At 46.4% G+C, this 24,694-nt stretch overlaps 2 protein-coding genes across 2 annotated transcripts; both read right to left on the bottom strand.

Moving 5' to 3' along the window:
- Positions 1–395: 395 nt before the first annotated feature.
- On the bottom strand, positions 396–4,209 carry LOC136462314 (NAC domain-containing protein 73-like). The gene is made up of 6 exons (XM_066461421.1): positions 3,900–4,209; positions 2,905–3,043; positions 2,602–2,788; positions 2,014–2,510; positions 1,096–1,410; positions 396–1,004 (listed from the first exon to the last, which is right to left on the bottom strand). The coding sequence occupies exons 1-6, from the start codon at positions 3,905–3,907 to the stop codon at positions 951–953; spliced, it is 1,200 nt and encodes a 399-aa protein (XP_066317518.1). The 5' UTR covers positions 3,908–4,209; the 3' UTR covers positions 396–950.
- Positions 4,210–8,902: 4,693 nt separating this feature from the next.
- Positions 8,903–12,452, bottom strand: LOC136462313 (uncharacterized). The gene is made up of 2 exons (XM_066461420.1): positions 12,075–12,452; positions 8,903–10,349 (listed from the first exon to the last, which is right to left on the bottom strand). The coding sequence occupies exons 1-2, from the start codon at positions 12,138–12,140 to the stop codon at positions 9,249–9,251; spliced, it is 1,167 nt and encodes a 388-aa protein (XP_066317517.1). The 5' UTR covers positions 12,141–12,452; the 3' UTR covers positions 8,903–9,248.
- Positions 12,453–24,694: the final 12,242 nt, after the last annotated feature.

The raw sequence follows: 24,694 nt of genomic DNA, 5'->3' as shown, positions 1-24,694 counted from the left end.
TACAATGATACAAGGGACGGTGTAACGGTGTAGGTGTACTTTTAATAATCATGTGATATTGTGATGACCATGGCACATCAGGGACGCACAATTAAAAATTGATGACTCAGAAGGGAAAATATACTGTATTTTTCAGTAACATAGAGGGACGAGTATTATACTTTTGATTGCATAGATGGAATTTGCTCGTCTTTTTTCCCAATGAATTGGTGTGGCGATTTCCCCTCTTTGTTATTGTCATTGCTCCAATCCATGTTACACAAATGTATTGTCTTTAAATTTCACATTAACTTTCTTTTGAATCCAATTTCAAGTTCAATTAGGACAGAAATGCAATAAGTCTATTAGAATGGGAAAAGAAAACCCAGGGAGAACCATTTCTGCTTCATCATATTCCCATCGCCTATTCTGACCAAGGTTGCAAACGAAACTCACGAAATTTCTGACTGATAAATAAAGTTCATAATATGCAGTTTCTACCTTCTCAAAAATGCTTTTACTTGGCAGGTGCATGTGTAATGTCCAAAACTTTGCACTCTAGAGCTTAGACTTGGCGCAACTGGAGCTCCATACACTGATACACATCCACACACAAGGACACTCTGAACTCAAAGTCAAAGATTTCAAGGCACCGACCTTATATACAACGGGTCAATGCAGGTTTGCACCAACCATGCCACATAACTTACTACTACATTTCAAGGCTAGTGTTCTGATAGCCAGCTGTTAAAGGCTGTTCATTTCTTCTAAAGAAAATAGAAAAGGGCCAAAGGTTCTTGGTTTCCAGATAAAGTTTGACAGCTCAAACACAACACAAATACTACTAATGCAACCATGCAATCTTTGTGTTGTGTAAGTCCCAAAATAGCTGCCACCGGTTACCATATCCTGTGCAAAAAGATGCCCATCGATCAGGCTGTTCTAGCAAACAGTTCACACTAGTTGTCTTCCTAGATGCGATCCAGCCAGCTGCCGAGGCTTTCCTGAGAACCAAACTGAATGTCCTGTCGCAATACGATAGAAATAACATTATCAGATTTGTCAAAGCAATTAGCAAACATACTGGCACCGAGAATACCAGAAGGATAAGCTTACAGCAAGCTGAAGATCTGGAGGCGTTCCAAGATCCACATTATGGAGATCAGGCAACCCGTATCCATTCAGGTTCCAATCAAGCATCTCATTCCTGCACTGGGACAGAATCGGATAGTCCCAGGGAAGCAATGCTTCGTCGTTTAAGGAATTTGGGTCTTCACGACAAAGAAGAGGTTCATCTGAGTTCGACTGAGCCCGAGATGCCTCTCCAACAACCTGCTGTTCTTGAGCTACAGCACACCATGCAGGGTTCATAGCATCATCCTCCAGGCTAACAATAGGCATGGTAGGCTCGCCTTCGCCGTCCAGTAGTATCTGTATCGAAACTACAAACTTAGCGCTGGAAATGGTCATGAAACATGATTATGGCAATGCACCAGCGGGAAGGGAATTTGCTCTGATTATAGCCTGGCCTTCTTGGCCCATCTAAGTGAAATTACGATGCAAGCATGTAAGATTTTATCTAACATGCCAAAAAGATTAGTGCACATATTTCTAGGATGCTCTCATCTCTATCAATGAAATAGGCACACTCTCGTGCCCCTTCATTCCAGAAATATATATTTCCCTTTCAAAAATAAAGTAATATATATTTCCAGAATACTGATACTCCGATAGAGATTATGTACTTCAACAAAAAAGATCATACAAATTCTAAGTCTATCTATAAACTAGTGCTAATGTTTTTTTGGAGCTGATTTTGAAACATGGAGGGATAATATGCCTGTCAGATCGCTCGTACTAGGTCCCCACCGGTTTTAGTGGGAGGTAATAGAGGTTCTAGACAAAGCTAAGTGCATATTATCAGTTTCAATTTCTCTTAATATGCCTACTTGTGTAATTTCAACAACTTGTTTATGCTCTGATCTAGCAATTTTTCGTACATCACTGTGATCCCAAAAGAAGTTAATGAGTTACCTGATCCTGCAGGATGGAAATATTCTGCTCAGTTTCACTTGGACTATTTTTAGGATGGCGTGGATGCGGTGTGATTGTCTTTGGGGTTTTCGGACCAATCACTGAAGGAGGTGCATCAGGTTCCTCATAAGCAGTTGCTGTTTCAGAAATTTCCATACTCTTATTTGGCAACTGGCAGAAGACTTTAGATACTACAAGCTCCCCGTCCTTTTCGTTTTCCTCTTCTCCAAGGTGATACTGGTGCATTACCCAATTAGCTCTATCAGGCTTTCCACCTCTTTGCGAAGTTTTGTACAGCACCAGTATCTTCTTCCAACCTTTTATAACACCATTGTCATATATGGCTTTGGATCTCCCTGTCTTGTGCCATCTCACATGCTCATCAGGAACAGTGTGATCGCTGCAGTTGATGATCCTTCGACGCTTGCGCTGGCCACAACCATACGCGTTTGAAGCTCTATGGAAGAAATGAGCATTGCCACCATCTGTTTTCATACCTACGAGGTCAATAAAAACCAAATTCAGAATGTGAATACACCAACAGATTCATAAAGAATAACCACACCATCTCAAGACATAATTATATACCAGGAAGATTTTCAGGATGTGAATAGCAGATTCCCTCATCATTATCTATAGTTGGAATAAATTCATCAATGAGCACATGTGGTCTTGAACCTCCCAGGCCGACCTTTTGTTCTAAATGTTCAAGCAACTCCAATTCAGAAGGATCAAACTTGACTCCAGCAGGCAGCCCAGGCCACTGCATGGCAACCTGCAGAATTTGAAATGCAGGAAAAACTTGCTCAGATATGTAACATCTACAACTGAATATGATCTGAGAGCCAAATGCCCGTTCTCCAACAACCTAAACAGAACAAATGTACTTACATCACTGTTATCAATAACATAACTGCAGTTCGGGCATTCCCTCCGTGCTTCTGCAATCAGTTCACTTATTTGGCGATTGGCGCTAGGAGCTGCGTATCTTATTTTCTTAGCAATTCCCCTACCAGTTATCAGCCATGACCTGTACCATAAGGAGCATATTGGTGCTGTTGCCAAAAGAAGTACTTGCACAAGATAACTTGAAGACAAACATGCTCAAATAGTTAAAATTCATGTATTTTTAGTTAGTAGTGTATGTGTAAGGAAAACAGGAGTGATTTGATGCCCCGTTCTTGAAAATAAAACCCTGGCAAGACCAATTGGTGGCTGGACTCCAGTGGCAAATCATAGACTGAACAATACAACATTAGCACTACTACACCTTATCTTAAATGTTGTAACCACAGGAAGCAAGCCTAGCAAAAATGTTTTGTCACACATCAGGGCAGAGCATATGCTCTGTTTCTCTGCTCCTTTTCTTTTGTTACTTTTCCCCAATCTGGGCATGAGTGCAAAACTGATCATGATAAAATTTGGCTCGAAGCAGTGTGCTAGTGCTAATACAAGTAATTGTAATCCAGGGTCTTTTGAAGCTAATGCTACACATCGGTCATCGGTACTACCCTGTTGCGACTCGAATACAATGCAAACTTCTGTAATTCCGATTATCGAAAAATCCGGTTTCGCTCACAAGCCACAGCACCGGCCAAGGCAAATCCGACATAGGAGCTAGCAAATCATCCAGTCCGATCCAAATGACAGGCAACGCGACCGAGAAGTCGCAATCCTAAAGGACGGGCGCGCGCGCTTGCGGATGGGAGGGGTGTAGAAGAACTGAAGAAGGAACCTTCGCAGCACTAAACCCGCCCCCAACCAAACCTGATGCCCACGAGGAAATCACGAACTAAGCAAAGCCCTAACGACGAAGATGGAGAGAGAGAGAGAGAGAGAGAGAGAGAGAGAGAGAGAGAGAGAGAGACGCGGAGGACGTCTAGTACCTTGCCATGGTGGCGCGCGCCGCGCGGGCTCCGACCACGCCTGCGTAGGCGGAGAGGAACGCCGGACGAGGCGGCGGCGGAACGGCGCCTACTGGCTACCGCGCCCGGTCCCGGTTGCGTGCGCGGCCGGATTAGACGACCCCCGCGACCGCGCGCCGACCAATTATAACACCTCCCAGTCTCCCACTCCCACTCGGAAATCGGAAGGCGGGAAAGCTCGCGGCACGGCGGGAACTGGGAAGGCGGCGCGCTCGCGGGCCGGGAGACGCGGAGCCTGTCTGGTCCTCCTGCTCCTTCCCCCTCTGCCCTGGTTGTTTCTCACTCTCTCTCAGGTCCCGAGCTCCTCGCTTTTTTTTTGTCTCGGGAACCCAATCGCTGCTGCCCTCGCAGTAACGCGGCGGGCGACCGTTGCAGCTTCCTTCGCCCCGACCCTTTCCTTCCTTCGCAAGCCGCGCACGCGAACCGAGAGCGCTCGCTCGTTCGTTGCGTTCGTTCCTTGCTGCTGCTTCATCGCGGGGGGCGAGGCGAGGCCCATGACCATGCCCCGACGCCGCTCCCGCGAGCCCAGCTTTTGTCCAAGAATGGGCCGGATCAGCCCACCTCGCGCGCGCGAGGCGAGGCCACCGCTAGCCGTTTCCTTTCCCTCCTCGGCAACGTTTTATTATGGGCCGAAATGTGCAACGGCCATTCTGCGTACGCGTCGTGGGCTCCTCAATGGAGATTTGCGCCAGATGACTGGATGCTCACTCCGGTCCGGTCGTTTCTTTGCCTGCTTTTTTTTGGGGAGAAAATTGATAATGCTGACCTCATTTGTGATTTTGAGATTCGTCACGTGCTATTACTGTTACTACGGTACAGGCGTGGCAGAATCCATTCACAAGTGACCAAAAAAAAAAAAAGTGAACCACCACCTGCCATCTTTTCGGTATGACTTGTCGCGCGCAGATCTGCTTCCTCCAAGTTTTCACCTACATCCCTTGTCTTCACCTCGGTGCCTTGCCCTGGTCGGTTCGACGGTTCCTCCGCCCAAAAGTGAACTCTGCATCTGGATCGATCGATCGAATCTGCACAGCGTAGCAAAACAGTGTTCAGTTACAGTAGGTTTGAACTTTGAAGGGACGCTCAGAAGGATGGTCGTAAAGTTAGCTACGTGTCTCGCTCTACTTGTCCAGTTGTCCACATCAACAAAGCATTGCACCCCGAAAATAAGGCTGTGTTTAGTTCGCGAATTTTGAAAATTTGGCTACGGTAGTATTTTCGTTTTTATTTAGCAATTAGTGTTCACTTATGGACTAATTAGGCTCAAAACGTTCGTCTCGCAATTTTCAACAAAACTGTGCAATTAGTTTTTTTTGTCTACATTTAATGCTCCATGCACGTATCGCAAGATTCGATGTGATGGCTACTGTAGCATTTTTTAGGAATTTAGTTGGGAACTAAACAAGCACTAAAAACGGTAAACGTAGCCCGAAAATCCACGCTCCTTAGTTAAAAAAAATGATCATCCACTTATTCTTATTCACTCGTTTCTCTTTCTATCGCTCTTATCCGCTTGCCCACCGCCTCCAAGCGCACGACGCAGTCCCTCAGAGGCGCAGCGCGCGGCTGTCTCCGAGGCGCACCACTCGGGCGCTGACCTTGCCAGGCACGACGCGCGGCCACCTCTGATGTGCAGCACGTGGCTATCAGCCCTGCCAGACGCGACTCCCTGCTGCCCTCTTCAAGTCGCACGACCGCGACCTCGTCGCCTTATGCGACATGCAACCACTGCCGTCGCCCCGTCATCTACAACCGTTGCCAGGCCGCTACCTCTGGTAAACACCATACACAGATGAGCTTTCATTCTGCCGAGCAACAAGGAGATGTTTCGTTGAAAGCGCATGTTGCAAGAGTATATTTGAATTGTTCCAAATGTTTTAAAGTATGTTACAAGTGTTTCACATATTGCAAAAATAGATCGTGATGTTGCACATATTGCAATGGTTGTACACGTATGTTGCAAGCGTTCATTCCAAATGTTTCATCTGTTTCTTCAAACGTACGTTGCAAGTGTGCTTCTTTGGTTGTTGCATATATTTCACACATATATTGCAAAAATATGTTTGAAATGTTTTAGCTGTTTCAATCAAATGTTGCAATAAATGTTTTCATGTTGCAAGTGTTTTATGTGGATATTGCATATGTTTTACACACATGTTGCAAGTGTATGTTTCAAACGTTTCATCTGCTTTAGACGTATGCTGCATTTAAATGTTTTGATGTTGCAAGTGTTTCATATTTCAGAGTTATGTTCAGAGACTCATTGGGGCACGACCCGGACATCGGGGGAGGGGCGCGGCGAGTCGAGGGCTGGTGGATGGGGCGTGCGGCGCGCTTGGAGTCCTATGGATGGGGCGAGCTTGCCCTCATCCCGGCTCCCAGGTCCCTCCCGCGCGGAGAGAGAGGAGGAGGTCGAGGAAAGGAGCGACGGACGCGGGATGGGGCGAGACAAATGGGAGCGAGGTACGCATGCGTGACCGACAGACGGGAAAAAACTGCAGCCATACATATGAGTGCGACATATTTCTTGGATACCGTCGGATGAATCGCATCCCATCGGACGTCCGGCGTTAGCATTTTCCAATGGAAAAGGCTGACGTGACGAACGGGAAAAGGGATGGACAACAATTGCCGGTTCCGGTCGTGCCGTACCAACCGGTACTGCGGGTGCACAATGGTCGTGCGGTTGAACGACTCTAGTAGCCGGTCAACACTCTCAAGCGATTCATAAATGCACAGAAAACCGAAGCGCTGCAGGATGTTTGGTTCCTCCTCAAAAGTGTACTTCATGTTCTATCGAATATTTAAACATATGTATAAAATATTAAATATAGACTAAAAAAACTAAATATACAGATTGTAACTATTTTACGAGACGAATCTTTTAAAGCTAATTAGGCCATGATTCGACAAGATGGTGCTACAGTAAAGCTACGATAAACATGTGCTAATGACGGATTAATTATGCTTAATAAATTCATCTCACGGAGTATTGATGACTTTTGTAATTTATTTTTTTATTAATATACGAATACTCCATGCAATATCTCCATGTGACACCCTAAAACTTTATCCCCTAGATTTAAACAAGGCATTAACCAAGTTAAGCTGAACGCATAACTAACAGTAGCTAATAGTAGTACCAGCATCACACAAGTGCCCCCTTGCAAAAAAGAAATAAAATAGCAGTACTAGTGGGTAGCTGCCTGCCCTCTCCCACGAATTCCCCACGCGAATCATACAAGCTATGGTGGTGGCCAGTATAGTTTTCTGAAACTTTCTACAGCAGAATCGGCCAAATAAGAGCGGCCACATGATGGCGTAAGTGGTAGCTGTAGCTGTCATAAAGTTTCGCTGCTGGGTCCTTGCCACGCCATGGCAATCCACCACCCACGGGTGCCGGGTGGGCGCTGCAATCAACGCAACAGTGGTCGCGGCAGTACGACTGCGCGATGGAACGATAGTTGGGACTCTTTTTTTTTTTTACAGCTTGGAAGAAGCTGCCCGCTAGCAACGGAGCCATTTTTTATTTTCCTGGTGTGGCACACGTAGCATGACGACCGAGCGTGGCCCGAGTCAAACCAAACGCTATCTTCGGCGACGACGAGATTCGACCGATGGGGACCCGACACGGCGATAGGGGCGGCGACGAGGACGCCGTACGCGCGTTTGCCTTGCCCCGAAGGACCCGAGAGAAACGAAGCGGTCGTCGACGGAGCCTAGCCGTGCGGCGGCGCTCGTGGCCAGGTCAAGCATGGCAGCGACGCCACATCTGTACGGTACCCGGCGCCGTAAGCGTCCCCCGGCCACTTGTACGCGTAGATTGCCTAGGCTCTTACCGGTACATCCCTGGAAAAAAAATCTGCGGATGACGGCGCCAGCAACAACAAAGGTCGGCTCCGATCAGCGCACCAAATATCTTGCACTTGTAGCACGGAACATCTCAACGCTCGGCCGGCTGACAAAGTTCACATCTAAGCTGAAGATTATTGCACTATTATCACTGCAAACGGAACCATCAACCATCACGCTCAGGCCGGAACACTTTCTTTCCTTAATTGAAAAAACAACCATCACGCTCTAGCTCCACGTCATGCCGCTGTAACAAGTTCAAGTAGCCAAGCACAGCCTTACGTGTCCCCGCGTTATTGGCTGCGTTGCTGGCTGCTGCAGCAAATAAGCAAGCAGCAAGCACTATTCATCCAGAAGAGACTCATCCAATATGGAGCACAAATCCTTTTGGTCTATGAAAGAAATCGAAATCTTTCAGCAGCTGTACACATAACCTCCTTCAGCTGGACTGGACCACTGTTGAGGAACGTGCAGTGCAGGCACAGGGCACAGCGAGGCAGCAGCAGGACGCGTAGGGCCGCACCCGCACCACAGGAAGGCTGTTTCCAGGGCTACAAGCCATACGACCAGATTGTTTGTCAGTCTGGCTGAAGAGGACGACCGACAACAACAGCCTGTTCCCACGAGCTCAGCTCCATCCAGGCGCGCGCACACACAATCAAACAGAGCTCAGCTCCTCTCACGGCACCGGTCGCTCGCTCAGCACAATCAAACAAACAAATCCTTCGCAAATGCATAAACCTCACGGTCTCAAGATGGATATTGGGTTACCCAACTTCAACCGTCCGTCCTAGACAGGATTGACACTATGCACATCTTACCAACCAGCAACGACCGTAACAAAAGAGCAGTTTTTTTTTTTTTTGGCATGGAAATCAACCAGTTTGCCTTTATGTGGGACCAAAGTTTCAATTGCGAGACGTCAGGCGTTTTGAATAACAGAGAACGGAAGACATCCCAGAGAATTGTTATGATATAGAGCCGCTGTCAATCAATAATCACAAACTGGAATGAAAGCATATATGACTCAGGTAACAACTAGGTAAGTGAATGGCAATGTACATCACAAGGCGAGAGCAAAGAAGGAAAGAATCTGAATGTTGCTCGGTATGAGATCTACAATAGTAGTTTTGAGTTCATATATCAATCATGGAAGCAATGAATAAAAACTCAGGTGGTATAAAAGCACACACACACTGCTGAGCTCCTCTGCAAAACAAGAACGCAGCAGCGATCAAAGCATGCCCTATGCTGCTGTCAGGCCTTCCATGGTTTCGATTACACGGTACAAAATCTCATATGAACTCAACCCCATCCGCCAAGCGATCACTCAACTAAGTCAGCCAATCGTATCAGATACAACCCCGCAACGGCAGGGGCGCTCCTCCTGCAGTGCAGGGGGACATCCGCGAGCGACGTCCGTGCGCCTCAGGTCATGATGCAGACAGTAGCAGCTGCCTAACCACTCTCTCTGACGCAGTTGCCTGGAAGAAGATATCTGTACCGATCGTTCTGCTCCAGCAGATAGGCAGGGAGATGAACAGCAGAGAATGTACTTGGAATAGGCCCCAGCTTGGCGATGATCTCTTGGAATGTGTATTCTTCAGGGAGCATGTCGAAAAGATCAGCCCCTTCGCAAATCACGTGCTGAATCCTCTTTGGGTTTAGGAAGTACTTGAATCTGATCCGATCGACGTGGCTGTAGGCTTTCATCTTGAAGATGAAATCATTTATGTAGCGGAAGCAAAAGCTGCAGTGCCACCCTGAATCAGCCAGAAGCTCATCTGTTTGCCGGAAATGTGCATACCTCGTCTTTCCAGCTCTGTATCTGTGTACTGAAGCCCTCCAGCTCTTGTCATCAAGTAAAAACTGGAATGAGTAGAGATAGTTCCTGAGCTGGAGATGGAGTATCTCAGGAATGTCATCGCACCACCTCAAGAGGTTGATGGTATGTCCACTTGGGATCTCATCAACATCAGACATGATCAACAGGTCGTCATCCGTGATGCCTGCAATCTTAATGAGCTGGTCAAGAGCAACCCTCTGATATGATTCCTCAACAAATGGGTTTTCTCCCTTCACAAACCTTCCACCTATCATACCATAGGTCAACCGTGATTCAGCAAAGTCAAACCGCTGGCGGTTTTCCTTGAAGTGAAGGTCCTTCTTTATGCCAGTGAAGGTTGAATTGGACTCAAGCAGTACAAATTCTGAGACATACGGGCTAAGCTCGTGCCAACGGATATCAAGAATGTCAAGCTCATTGCTGAAGAGCACAGCATCAAAGACACGGCGTGGAGTCTCCCTGACTTTCCATCCATGCAACTTGCAGAGGTTATCCATCGAGACATTTTCATGATAATAGTGAGGGCGTATTGTGAAGGGCTTTGGGGGCTTTTCCCAGATTGGTCGGAGGAAGTAAGTCACCTTCTGGCCATGCACATATATGGCAAAGATCAGAATTGGCACACCAATCAGTAGAATCAAGAGAACCCTCAGATCAAATCCCCGCAGTGCGCACTTCAGCCTTGACATGCTCAGGACTGACTTTGAACCAAGCTGCAAATAATATCAGGGAGCAAATAAGAAATCAGACGTGCACCAATACACATCAGAACAAGGCATAAATTAAACTAAAAGTAAACTGGAAAGCTACAACATGCGATTTTTTTTTTTGCGAGCAATGCGACTGTTACAATGAACTGTATTTGAAACAGTGCTGATCATTCCATAACCAAGAGGCAGGAGACCACTATTGCAGCAGGAAACAATGGAGGTTAAAAAACGATGTAACCTAGTGCATTGCAGCCACATGCATTGGGCTTTGGCTAAAAAGAAAAAACTACACAAAAGCAAGGAAAATTAATTTTACTAAACATGAGAATGGCAAATAAAAAGGCTACATGAGCGTATGAGCATTTGCTGGTAGATAGAGATAAAAAATTGGACACCATACTGACATAGCACCATGCCACCATGAAGCCAACGGCTGAACATAGGGAACATCACAGCCATCACAAACTACAAGGTTGAGAGCACGAGCTTCTAAAATATCCGCCGCGCCGTGTGTGTGCAGCTGTGTTAACGGCCATCAAATAATAATGCATGTACAGTAGACAGATTAAAGAAGTAACCGGTGGTCTGGTGGAATATGCGCATTTTCTCTTTTAAAAATAATATCTCTATCAGTGATAGGCTGGTGCGGATCCACCAACAGGAAAGCAATCAGCTAATTTTATTTGTATATATATATTTTTTATTTAATAATAAAGGACGGAAACAACAGCCTGTAAAATTACTTTTGCATGAACCCTCACCATACGGCACGGGAACCAATCGGGAATTGTTCAAAAAAGCTGGAACCCTTTAGCGTCTGTTCGGTTCCTGGGGAACCGTGGCCACGAACAAATCCAGCCAGGATTACGTGTCTAATTTGTATAAGCTTCCTCCAGGCAGAATGGTTCCTGCATCTGTTCCAGGCCAAACGAACGAGCCCTTACAGGGAAAGGAAAGACAGATTCCGAGACTAGGCCGTACAACCCGATTCATCCAAGTGGAGAGATTCTAGCGCAACCGGAAGCATCCAGGCGCCCCAGTTTCTTTCTTTAGCATCACCTAATCCCAGCAGCACCCGCGGCAGACGAAAGGTGCCTGCCGCGCGGAAGCGATTAATCGAGCATATGCAATCGCACAGGCAGAGGAAATCTCGCGGGTACCCCAATCCACAACAGGAACCCGCTGCTGCGATTGACAAAATAGCTGCGCGAACACGAGCAATTGCAGCGATCGAAAGGTCGAGGCAAGCAAGAAAGCGGCTCAGCGTGGAGCAAAAAACGCGTTTGAGCAGCGTGGAAGACGAAAAGACAGACACCGCCACGACCGCGTGGCTCCCCCGGCGGAGCAGGCGATCCGCAGGGGAGTGAGGGGGTGTTCGCCGGTGACTAAAATTTACCACGTGTGTCGTATGGGTGTGGTGTTCGGATATTAATAAAAATAACAAATTATAGAATCAGTTGGTAATTTACTATATGAATTTATTAAGACTAAATAATCCATTGTTAGCATATGTTTACGGTAGCCCTAAACTGTTAAATCACGAACTAATTAAGCTTAAAAGATTAGGATCGTAAACTAATCCCGAGTTGTGTAATTAATTTCGTAATTAATCTATATTTAATAGATCATGTACGTGTCGAGGCAAAAACCCCCTTAGTCCACGCGGGCGTTGGTAGAGAAAGGGACAGATCTGTCTGGGTGGAGAGCCAGACCGGAGCGGGGCCTCACCTCGCTGTCGCAGACGCCCTCGCAGATGCCGTCGGTCTTCTTGCGGTTGCAGTAGCCGGCCTCCATGGCGCCGAGGACGAGCAAGGGCGCGGGAGAAGAATCAGCAGGCGCCCGACAGCCGCAGGAGCACCACGCCCACCGCCGCCGCCTGGAGTGGAGCGGAGCGGGTCAAGACGGTACGCGCCTGCCGCTTCCCAATGGCGCGCACGATCGGCTCCTCCGCCCTCTCTCTCCCCGGTCGCCGGGAGCAGAGCCCGAACCTCGCCGCCGGCAGCCGCAGGCGCCGGGCCGGTGGCCGCGTTCCTCCTTTTTTTTCGCGTCCTTGCCCTCCTTGCGAGCGTGAGCGTGGGCGAGGCGGGGGGGGGGGGGGGGGGGGGGGGGGGGGGCAAGGGAGCGCAAAGGGAAACGGTGCGAGGGGGGAATTGCTGCGATGCGAAACGAGGGGGTTCCGGCAACCGTCTAATTATAGCCGTTTGGGGGTGGTGCCGTGGTGGCCTGCTTCTGATTGCGCGTCGGCGTGGCAGTGGCTGGCCGAGGAGGGGGGAGGAGACCCGGGATGGGCGAGAGGTGCGGCGGAGAGCTGGTCTTTGTTTGTCCTCGTGCTTGCTGGGGCATCCACCACCGTCTCCTGGTTTATTAAAAAGCGCCGATGAGGCCTAAGCACAAGACCGTGTCGTGTTAGGCCCATTTTCTTTAATTAATCAGATACTGCTATAAAAATAGGTTATGTGAAACTCCAAAGTACCTATTTGATGATGAAGCGACGGAGAAAAAGATTGGAACTTATAATTTAAAATAAAAAAAAACAAATCTCTTCCCTCTTTGGCTCTTTTGTTTATCTTTTTGGCTTGGCTGTTTCGGTTAGGAGAGGTTGGTGTGAATGTGGGCATGTTTGGGGGTTTGGCCGTTGCCATTTGGGCACCACAGCAGGCTCCAGCTCACGCTCGTCAGCCTGTTGTGCAGGTTGGATTTGGAGCTGAGATGATGGTGACGAGGAGGACCCCCTCTGATCAGAGATGAGATGTAACGATAAAGGGCATCTCGCCTCTCGCTCGGCTCTGCCGGCGGGATGCTCGGTGTAAGGAGGTGTTTTGGATCTGGTGACTCAAATTTAGAGGTGTTATGTAAGGGTGTTGCACAGTGTGTTCGGATATTAATAAAAAAATAAATTATATAATTCGTCAGTACTCCACGAAACGAATTTATTAAGCCTAATCAACCCGGTATTAGCATATGTTTACTGTAGCACTACGTTGTTAAATCATGAACTAATTAGGCTTAAAAGATTCGTCTCGTAAATTAGTCGTAAGCTGTGCAATTAGTTTTATAATTAGTCTATATTTAATACTCCATGCATGTGTCCAAACATTCGATGGGATAGCGACTAAAGTTTAGAAGGAGAAACCAAACACCCTAAGCTGATGAAGTGCTTTGCCTTGCCTGTACGAGTATTATTTTTTCTCATCGGTTCCTTTTTTTTCCTTCTTTTGATAAGAGGCTGTATGATCAAATGATGATGGATCATGTGAAGTACCGTGTGTGATCTTTTTCTCCGCGTACGATGTCTTTATCCTCTTTCTTTCCATTCATGCAGTTTACAGGATGACAGTATATTTATGTATAAGTACTCATTATAACCTTCTAAAATATAGAACTTTGTATGAAAATGTAGTGGATTGAGTAGCAAAGGAAGTGAATTGGTTCCCAGCATTTACTCTCCTTTTTTTCTTTTTTTTTCTTTTTTTGCTTCGTATTAACTGTTAAATCCATTAGGGCAAGACAAAATTTGCATAGTAAAAACTATGTGCGTGGTCTCAGGGCCGCAGATGTGCGTGGTGTCAGCCCTGCATCCGTCCTCTACAAAGAAGCACGGGAGCTGATTTCATTATCTTTTGTCTCAGTACAGATTGCTCATGGTCTTAGATCTTGTAACAGGACTGCTCGTGAGGTCGAACGTTTGAGTCTAGATTGGGACTCGGATCAACCTCGTGTTTGGCTTGATCCTCTCCCGAGTTTTGTATCTAATATTTTTGGTTCGCGATCTTGCTGAACTCGGTGTGAATGAATAAATAGACTCGAGGCGTTGTTTAAAAAAACTGTAATAGGATATTTTGCACCACATGTCTCGGGAGAAAAAAATTCTACTATATATTTCTATTTTACGGTCATGCGCCAGAAAATTAATTGCTCGTTTGAAACTCGTTATTTAGCTAAAATCAAGAAAAGCTCCATTGAACAAGTCTTTCGGAAAGTCGGTCAATACAACATTTAGCCCCCTTCACGCTTTTTTGAGTTGCGTCTTAGCTTTGCCTTTTCTGAAAGAGGAATATGTCAATACAGCCTTTTTGTGTCGTGTTTGAGAGAAGGAGCAACAGAGGTGGGCGCCAGGTACCAGCGAAAACTAGCCAAGTAAGCGAACCTGTTCCTGCTGTGGCCACCTGGACTATATACGTATTTATTAAGCCAGTTCATTTCAAGTGTGTTCAGAAGCACGAGTATTATCTATCTTCAAAACAAGGCCATAATATGGCAGTTTTTTTGGTAGCAAAACCACATTGTAGGAACCCTGTGTTGTGAGTCCTCTAGGCCCAAGTGCTCTGTAGTTACAGAAAAATAATATTGCTCAACCTTTTTTAATATCATCCATTGGCAGCCACAGTTTAATCAGGTAGGTATCCGGCACACCAAAAAATAACACATGTTTTAATGCACTTTTTTTTTAGAATTTTAATATGTTTTTTTTCTTGACAACTACTCCCTCCCTGTAGCAAATAATACAATTCTAGTATATGACTAAATCAAACCATTTTAAGTTTAATCAAATTTTAAAATAAATCAATATCTATGATACCAAATTATGTTATTAGATTCGTTATGAAATATATTTTCATTAGTATTGTTGTTTTGTGTTATAAATATTTATATTATATTTTATAAATTTTGTCAAAATTGAAAAAATATAGTTATAATTGTATCATTGTCAGATCGTGATTCTGGCCCTGTTCGGCTTCCCCATATTCGGCTTATTCGGCTTCTTTTTTCAGTCGGAAGAGTGTTTTTCTCTCACAATAATTTAATCAGAACAGTGTTTTTCAATCAATTTCAGCTAAGTTTCAGACCAGCGAACGAGGCGAAGTAGCACGAATTAGAACCGGGAACCATTCCTTATGCTACCTGGTGTTTGTATAAATAGTTGAGACAGAGTTAGACCCAGTGAGAAAGCCGGTCTACATAAATAGCGGGGGCTTAGGGTTACTGAGCTGCATTATTGAGCTTGGCGCCACACCTATCTTGCCTGTTCGGGAGGTCGTATCGTATCGTGGATTATTTACTGCTGGCTGGTTTGGTGTGAGAGAAAAACACTGTTCCCGACTGAAAATTTACGATCGTTTACGAACAAGCGAACAGACTGATCATCCTTGCAGTACTAGGAGTACATGTATCTGGCACAAGGATTTCTATAATTTCTTGATGCCCTTCTTTTTTTTATGAAACTTGAGGGGTTTGCACCCCCTACAGGTATTTATTAAAAGGAGAAAACAGAGTACAGAGTACAGAAAGTAAAGTCAAGACACAAAGAAAGAACTCGATGCCCTTCTTCGTCCAAAGCAACAGAAAATTAGAGGTGATCAGAGGGGGGGAAATCAAACTAGGCAGCATGCTAAAGAGAACACAAGGATCCATTCGGAGTAGAAATTTTACAAAAATCATACATGAATCTAATAAGAATCAGTTCAAATTCATATTAAAAAACGTAGGAATATGGGAGAAAAAAAATCGTGTGTAGAAAAAAAGGCGTAAGCTTGGCGGAGGACAGGAGTCTACTGAGGCCCCGTTTAGATCAAAAAAAATTTAGATTTTGGCTACTGTAGCACTTTCGTTTGTATTTGACAATTAGTGTCTAATTATGGGCTAATTAGGTTCAAAAGTTTCGTCTCGTGATTTCTCACCCAACTATACAATTAGTTTTTTTTTCGTCTACATTTAGTACTCTATGCATGTGCCGCAAGATTTAATGTGACGTATACTGCACAAAATTTTTTGGAATCTAAACAGGCCCTGGATGAAAAGCAAAAGCAAGCAGGTGGATCCACCCGGCAAACGCCCAGGCTTCTCAGCGTATGCCGGCCGGCATGCACTGTCGCCGGCGCGGGCAGACTCCTGGTGGTCGTTGTCGGGGACAGGATTTCAACGAAGTGGCCGGAACAGCACGTTCGGCTACGTACGTATTCCGGGGAAAAAGGGACGGGCACTTTTGCCCCGATCCATTTGGTTTGCATCATGCATGCCTCCGCGCCGAAACGGGCCTGTTCCGGCGCACATGCATGTTCGGGCTCCAATCCACAGATTTATATTTGGTTTGTTTTTTATTCTGCTGTGATGCTTCGATTCATTTGTTTGGGTTCAAGTGTCAGTGCTCAGTGTAAGTTAAAAGCTTGTGGCACGCATGAGTTGGCTGTGACCCAGGCAGGCTAAACAAGTTGCCCGTTGGAAACCGCCATGCAAGTACAGTACAGGGTACAGCCATATGGCAGCCACCAGCCAAACGCGTCTTCCAAGTTCCAACAAACAGTTTTGAAAACGGGGGTGAAGAGAGCGGCGCCTTTTCGCCAGCAAAACCATCCTGTTTTTCTGCGACAAACAAGAAAATTTGATTAATGAGACGGTCTTCGACAAGGAACCTCTGTATACACACTTAAACCAAAAATAAGTAGCAAGAGATTAAAAATTAGCTTTCAACAGAATATATATATAGGAGACCTGTTTTAGATTGTCTGAAAGACATAGTCTAAATATAAGCATCATCTCTCCTGGAAACCTATTTGCAGAAATAATTTTATTTTAGATCTTGTTGTCGGAAAAAATACCGAATAAGTATTGAACATTTTACCTATAGCATTACCAAAGAATAAATAGATTTTGTATTTTAGATGTTGTTACTGGAGATAGACTTACTTCGTTTCATTTGCTTCCAGCCGAAGGCAGGTGGCAGGTAGAGGCACGGCAAGCGCGGGCGGCACAGGCTGGGATCATCACTCTGGGAGCTGACTTGTCTGACACCGTGCACTAGCAGTAGTAGTCTGGGAAGGAGATGGCCGCAGAGAAGGAAATCAAACAGTACGGCGACCTTGGGCTCATTAGTTGAGAGAGAAAAATATTATACCGTAACTTATAAACTAACTTATAATGACAGCGGTACTGGTCTAGCCTGCTGTGCCATTCATTTTCAACGAAGAAGCCTGTATTGCGTGGTCACGCACGAACAAGATCACCGTAGCTAAACGGAAGTCTTCCTATATATATACAGTTTGATTGCTCGGTCGTATTCGGCTTATAAACCATGGCTTATCAGTCAACGAGCAATATTTTTCTCTCATATCAAATCAACCAATAGTACTTTCAGTCAAGGCTTATAAGCCAAACAAGCCAAAACAATCAGGGAACGTATGACCGGACCCATATGTCAGTGAGATAAAGGCAATAGATTATGGCTGATAGATACTGCTAAGGAGATCATCCTGGTATGTTCCTTGCAACTCTAAATAAGCGGCGCAATGCGAAACCATCATATCTTCACAACAGCTACATCCCTGACACCCACGCGGTGGCGCTAGCACCGGCGTCACACGTCAGCCACAACAGACCTTTCCCTCCCCAACAACCGAGCCGGCCCTTACCTAGGAGCGAACACGAAGTGCCGAGCGAAGGAAACGCGAGCCAGGATGTAGCAGTGCGGTCCGACCATGGTGGCGGAGGTCCTGCAGTCACGGCGGTGCCGTTTCGATGAATGTTAGCAAGGCTAGGGCAAAATAGGTAGCTACCGAGCTCCAGTGACTCACCACGGAACCCTTCAAGATGATGATTCGTTCGGAGATGGCCCGAGCCGAGCTGGCCACGTGTGCGCGTGGTGGTGCGGCGACGCACAGCGATGGCATGGCCGTGTCAGGGAATGCTAGGCGGCGGTAGAGCTTTGACCGAGGTCAGCAGGGCGATTTGCAGCTTGAGTAAAGGCTAGCGATCCAAGGAATTGCCAAGAGATGCACAGGATACGTGGCTTACCGACGACGCATACCCGTCCGGTCTTAAGGACCCGGTGGCGCGGAAATCCCAAATTGGGGCACTGTGCAGCGGTACAAACAGCGAGGTAGGGTCGGTTGTGCGCTTGGATACGCCGCGGAGCCGAGGGTGGGGTTAATTGCACTGCGGTGGCTTCACTATGGCGAAATCAGAGGGGGCTGTTCTGGTGACACGGCGACTACGAAACAGGGAAGTTAGGACATCTTGGCTTGGCGCTAAGCGTGTCAGCGGATACGGACGTGAAGGCACAGTGAGGCAGCCATCCCACGCGCGTGCAGCTATGCTGCGTCAACGGGAGCAGCGAAGGCCGTGCAGGCGGTGCGCGTGAGGTCTCGGGAGAGTGGCGACATTGGTTCGGACGAGCCGAACACGCAAGCAGGCGCGATGTCGGGCAGTGGCGCAGGCGGATGTGATGGAGGAGGCAGCATTCAGGCCCGCTGGACCCCAGTGCACATGTGTCGCAAGCCAGGCGCGCACAGCGGACCGGGCGACAGTAATGGCTGGACGGCCAGCGAGCGGCAACGTCGGGCGGACAGTGCGTCTGGACGCGTGCGGCGCGCACAAGCGCGTACCATGGCGCAGCAGTAGGGACCCTGGCCAGCAGCACGGGCCATGCGCGCGGGCGTGCTTGCACAAGCGTGGCGGTGGGGTCATGGCCGGTGTGGCAGCGCACGTTGGGCAGGCCAGCAGCGGTGCCTGGCCGAGCAGAGGTGGAGACCGCGCCCGGAGATGGACAATGTGTCGTGCGCGCTTTTTAAAGTGGCTCAAAAACTTGAACCCAATGCTCCAAACGCCAAACCAGTTGTTCTACACTCAAAAGGGTACCTAGGGCTAGCCAACCATGCCAAAACATCTCTCCACTTCTTAACCCGATCGCCCTACAAAAATTGCCGAACATAGCTTCGTCGACCCATTTTCAAACTTACATGAAATGACTTAAACTTCGAATGGTTTCGCGTCGCATTCCTTTTCCAAGCTACTCGACACACTAGCTAGCGAACCCCATTTCCGACCGCAAGTACTTCACCGTCACCTATGAAGTTTATACTACCAACTTTATTAAAGTTCACATACGCGTCTTGTAGCATTTCTGTTCAATAAAAAATCATTCAGAACCCTAAGTAACACCATGCGGCATGAAATGTAATCTCGTTTCCTGTTTCAAATGAACGCTTCAAGTTTTAAAAATTGCTTTATACCCTATAATACCAACATGTATACACAAATATGATGCTTATGCAGTGTGTTAGCGAAAAGCTGTACAATGTAACACTGAGGATGTTACAAAAACCCCTCTACGTATTTCAAAAAAGGACATCATGAATATGGGAAGACTACTTAGAGCCGAGTTAATTAGTACAAGCCTTCCTCCTACTGACAACATTTTACTCCTCCAACCACTCAGTCTCTTCTGAAATCTTTCTTCCACATGTTTTCAGTCCTTATTCATGAGTTTTCTATAGTGCGTTGGAATTTCTAGGTATTTAAACAAAAACGATCCCACATCACACCCAAAAATTTGTGTGTATTCATTTTGATTAGCTTTGGCCGCTCCGTAACAAAACAACTCACTCTTATAGAAATTGATCTTGAGTCCTGATAATTGTTCAAAAGCACAAAGCAGGAGCTTCATGTTTTTGGCCCTCTCTAGATCGTTGTCCATTAAGATGATAGTATCATCCGCATACGGAAGGACTTAGAGTCCTTCATCTACTAAGTGTGGAACCACTTCCTGAATTTGTTTGGCCTCTTTTGCTCGTGAAATAAGAATTGCCAGCATATCAACCACTATATTAAATAAAATTGGAGATAACGGATCCCCTGCCGCACTCCTTTTCTTATTTGGAAATAATGACCTAAATTATCATTTACCTTTACTGCAACACTCCCTCTAGTCATGCAACACTCCCTCTAGTCATGATTCTTAAAATTTATTCACACCAAACTGGAGAGAATCATTTCATCCTTAGGACTTTTGTATAAAAGGCCAATTTAGTTTATCATACGCTTTTCTGAAATCTAGTTTTAGGATCACTCCATCTTGTTTTTTTCCTATGCATGTTCGGGCTCCAATCCACAGATTTATATTTGGTTTGTATTTATTCTGCTGTGATGCTTCGATTCATTTATTTAGGTTCAAGTGTCAGTGCTCAGTGTTAAAGTTAAAAGCTTGTGGCACGCATGAGTTGGCTGTGACCCAGGCAGGCTAAACAAGTTGCCCGTTGGAAACCGCCAGGCAAGTACAGTACAGGGTACAGCCATATGGCAGCCACCAGCCAAACGCGTCTTCCAAGTTCCAACAAACAGTTTTGAAAACGGGGGTGAAGAGAGCGGCGCCTTTTGTCAGCAAAACCATCCTGTTTTTCTGCGACAAACAAGAAAAATTGATTACTTACTCGGTTTCATTTGCATCCAGCCGAAGGCAGGTGCAGGTTGAGGCACGGCAAGCGCGGGCGGCACAGGCTGGGGATCATCACTCTGGGCGCTGACTTGTTTGACCACAGAAAAAAAGTCAGGTACTAGCAGTAGTAGTCTGTGAAGGAGAAATCAAACAGTACCGCGACCGGGGCTCTGCTCGCTACTCGTAAAGCCGCTGGTCCTGTTTGAATGGCTGATTTGTTAGAAGAAAAAAATACTATACTATAATTTATAAGCCGATTTATAACGACAGATGTACTGGTCTGGCCTGCTGTGCCATTCATTTTCAACGAAGAAGCCTGTATTGCGTGGTCACGCACGAAGATCACCGTAGCAAAATGGAAGTCTTCTTATACATAAATGACCGGACCCATATGTCAGTGAGATAAAGGCAATAGATTGTGGCTGATAGATACTGCTAAGGAGATCATCCTGGTATGTTCCTTGCAACTCTAAATAGGCGGCGCAATGCGAAAGGCCGGGATAATAAAACAAACTATATCTTGTTTGCTTCACGGCCGGAATAATAAAACAAACTATATCTTGTTTGTTTCACGGCCGGGATAATAAAACAAACTAAGCGCCGCCGTGAGCGACATCCCGGCATGCCGTATGGTACGGTTTACGCGGGAACGTACTGTTAGTACTCCATCATCAGTCAGCAAAACCAGCGCAGGAGCTTAGTGTGCATTCCTTTCACTTTTAAGGAAATGGAATCGTGATTAGAATATTATTACTATCATTTTAGATGAATTTCACTTTTCAGTGTAAGGAAATCAAACTACTACTTCTTTTTATGATTTTCAGTCTTGAATTTAGGCATTTATTGAGGGCCTGTTTGATCCACCCAACTACAGTTTAGCTAGCTAAAATTTTAAAACTAAACTTTAGCTAGTTAAAAGTTCTTTCAGCTAAGCTTTAGCGGGGGTGTTTAGATCCTCCAGCTAATGGACTCAGCTAAACTTTAGCTGGGTTTAGCTGCGTTGAGGTAGGTAAACTCAGCTAAATTTTAGTTGGTCTTTTAGCTGGGCCGTTTGGATCTCTAATAACTAAATTTAGTCAACTAAAGTTTAGTTGGTGATCCAAATATGCCCTAATTATAGTCAATATGGATTACTCCCTCGATCCTCACGAGAATGTCATCTCGCTTTTATTTTTTAAAGTTCTACTAAATGCATATAAAAATTATTAATATTTATGATGCATAATAAGTATTATAAGATTAATTGTAGAATATATTTTCATATAAGCAAGTTTAGAGAAAAAAAATATTGATACTATTTTTCTATAGATCTAATCAAACTTTAAACAATGACTCCTAAAATAAGATGTGTATTGTTTTGGGACAAAGTAAGCATTTAGTTTCGATAAAAACTATTGATTTTTTCCTTCATTAATTTTGTTTTACATGGACTCTCTATTTAGATTTTGGTATTTCCAAACTCATACATAAATCAAATTGGTAACCTAGAGATTACACCAACTCAACTAGATTAGCTAGTGACGATAATAGTTTTGCAGGAGTTGTGCTTCACTCACCCGAGGCTCTAACTTGACTAAATACGATAAATTAGGGGTTTATGGTTTTTAGACTTAATTACTCCTTGCATGCCCGCCCGGATCACTACTTCATTTACCTTGCTTATTATTTTGTACACTTATTATTCTATAAATTTTACTATTTAGTAATTGTATTAGGCATGAGCTGTTGGCCTCTAGTCCAACTGGTTAGAGCATCCTAGCGGCACTCCTTAGGTTCTGGGTTCGACTCTCTGTGGGAACGAATTTTAGGCTAGGGTTAAAAAAAAATCCCCTCGTTGTTCCACGCCAAAGCACAGGTCTAAATAGCCAAAGCACAGGTCTAAAGAACGGCACTATTTTCATAAGGATACGGTACCGCTATGTATGGGTGGAGCAGAGCCCGTCGTCGCTCGATCTCCGACGACTCATCCATCCACCAAGACTTGTATTTTCACGCGTGTGCTAGTGCACAAGCCGAGCGGCGGCGACTCGATCAAATGCATCCAACGACGTCCGGAAGCGTGTCGCTACCACTACTACCAGACAAAGCGCGCGGAGAAAAAACTCGGTCGCAGATCGAACAGCGCCTCAAACTGGGAATCTGGAATAGATGAGTGAAGTGAATTATTGTGCTGCTACTGCTAGTGCTAGACCTAGACTCGGTCAGTCGTCGCTAGTTTACTACTCGCCCAGTTGTTGAGGCCTTTCACTCCAAATTCCTAAAAAGTGCTATAGTCACATCGAATATTTACGGCCCATACATGGAGCATTAAATGTAGACGAAAAAAACTAATTGCACAGTTTGGGGGGAAATTGCGAGACGAACGTTTTGAGTCTATAATTAAACACTAATTGCCAAATAAAAACGAAAATGCTACAATAACCCCAAATTCCAACTTCCTACGGCTAAACGAGGCCTGAGATACTTCAAAGCACGGAACGGCCGGCTCGTCGATATACCAGCAACTCGTACGGTGGTTGCCGGGCAGCTCGTACTGAAGAGCCAGTGATGTATGTTTTATTTTTATTTTTATGACGTTTGTGGGAACTTCTTTCGATATCTTTTTAAAGACGAAACAACGTGCTACGGTTACGCAGCCAATAAGGACGATATGCTTGGTCGTCACTTCCAAATCGGCTAATCTAGCGCCCGGCGCACCACTCGCGTCCGGACGCCCCTCAAAAGCGCTTAACCCCTCGCATTCGTTTCTACCCCTGACCCGCACGCACACCCCCAGCGCGCCCCCCCCGGCCCCATTCCGCACGCCCCCGACCCATTTCGCACGCCCCCAGCTCGCCCCCGTTGCCCGCCGCGTCCGCCCCACGCGCATGACGAGCACGCCCCAGCACCCCCTGGCCGCAGCACCTCCGCCCGCTAGGCCCCCGGTGAGCCACGCGCCCCCGTCCGCCTGGCTCGCCCCTCCCAAGCTGAACAACATAAAAAGCTCAAATAGAACACTTGCAACAACATGGAACAACTGCTGCAACATTATGTTGAAGGAGCTGAAATATTTAGAACATATTATTACAATATTGGTGTGAAGCATATGAAACAATAATCGAATAAAAGCACTTGCAACAACATAGAACAACTGCTGCAACATGAGACTAAAGCAACTGTAACATTGGGAACGTATTATTGCAATATTTGTGCGAAGCGTATAAAACATCCAGATCAGAAACGATTGCAACATCATCTAGAAACAAGTGAAACATTTTGAACAAAGTGTTTGCAACAATCCTTTGAAACACTTGCAACATATCAACAAAAGTGCAACATCCCCTGATATACTTTTGCAACATCCATATGATTCAACTACAACGTACCTTTGAACCTTCTGAAACAATTAAAAGATACAATTGCAACATAGGGTGGGAAGAGAGAGATTCTAGCGCAGAGAGCGCCATGGCCGCTGGATCTGCGGGCATTGAGGGCTCCCAGTGGGGCAGGACGCCAGTGGGTGGGGGGGGGGGGGAGGGGCGCCTCCAGGGTGGGGAGGAAGGACGCAGGGTGGGGGAAGGAGCCGTCGGGGGTCGAGGAACATAGGGGAGAAGGAGGCTGCGCTGAGCGTCCCGTGCTGGAGCAGGGCTGCGGGCCCGCACCGGGGCCGGCGCCGGGGTTGCGCCCATCCCCGCATCGGAATTGAGGCCGGGGGTGTCTGGCCGGAGAAGAGGAAGGGGGTGCCCGTGATGTGGGGGTTGCCAGAGACTCGTGCCGGGGCCACCACGATACCGGAGTAGGAGAAGAGAGAAGGAGGTAGCGGGGCGCACGCTCTCGTGGGACGCGCGCGGGGGTAGGGCGCAGGGCGTGGCTCAGCAGAGGAGCGTCGCTGCGTGGTGCGGAGATGCCGCGGTGGACGTCTGATACGTATCACTGTCGCTTCCAAATTGACTCACCTCTACTGCCCTATATCCAAATTTGTCACCACTACTCACCTCTACACGTCTGATCCGAGTCCAACGTGTTGGAAAAGTCAGGGTCTTCGTCGGGGACCACCACCACCACTACTGCCCTATATCCAAATTTGTCCCATGGCACAGACAGCAGCTATAGCTGAACACTTTCTTGTTCCTTTCCAAACAAACAAGGAAGAAAAGCGCCT

Source organism: Miscanthus floridulus, chromosome 7, assembly GCF_019320115.1.
Source record: "Miscanthus floridulus cultivar M001 chromosome 7, ASM1932011v1, whole genome shotgun sequence".
NCBI lineage: Eukaryota > Viridiplantae > Streptophyta > Magnoliopsida > Poales > Poaceae > Miscanthus > Miscanthus floridulus.
This window is presented reverse-complemented; position numbering and strand designations above follow the sequence as displayed.

Excerpts from the sequence above, each read along its gene's own strand:
- LOC136462313 (XM_066461420.1), bottom strand. The coding sequence starts at position 12,140 with ATGGAGGCCGGCTACTGCAACCGCAAGAAGACCGACGGCATCTGCGAG. Across the intron at positions 10,350-12,074 it reads AGGGCGTCTGCGACAGCGAG|CTTGGTTCAAAGTCAGTCCT; the intron begins GTGAGGCCCCGC and ends TATTATTTGCAG.
- LOC136462314 (XM_066461421.1), bottom strand. Across the intron at positions 2,511-2,601 it reads ACATCCTGAAAATCTTCCTG|GTATGAAAACAGATGGTGGC; the intron begins GTATATAATTAT and ends TTGACCTCGTAG. Across the intron at positions 1,411-2,013 it reads TTTCCATCCTGCAGGATCAG|ATACTACTGGACGGCGAAGG; the intron begins GTAACTCATTAA and ends GTTTCGATACAG.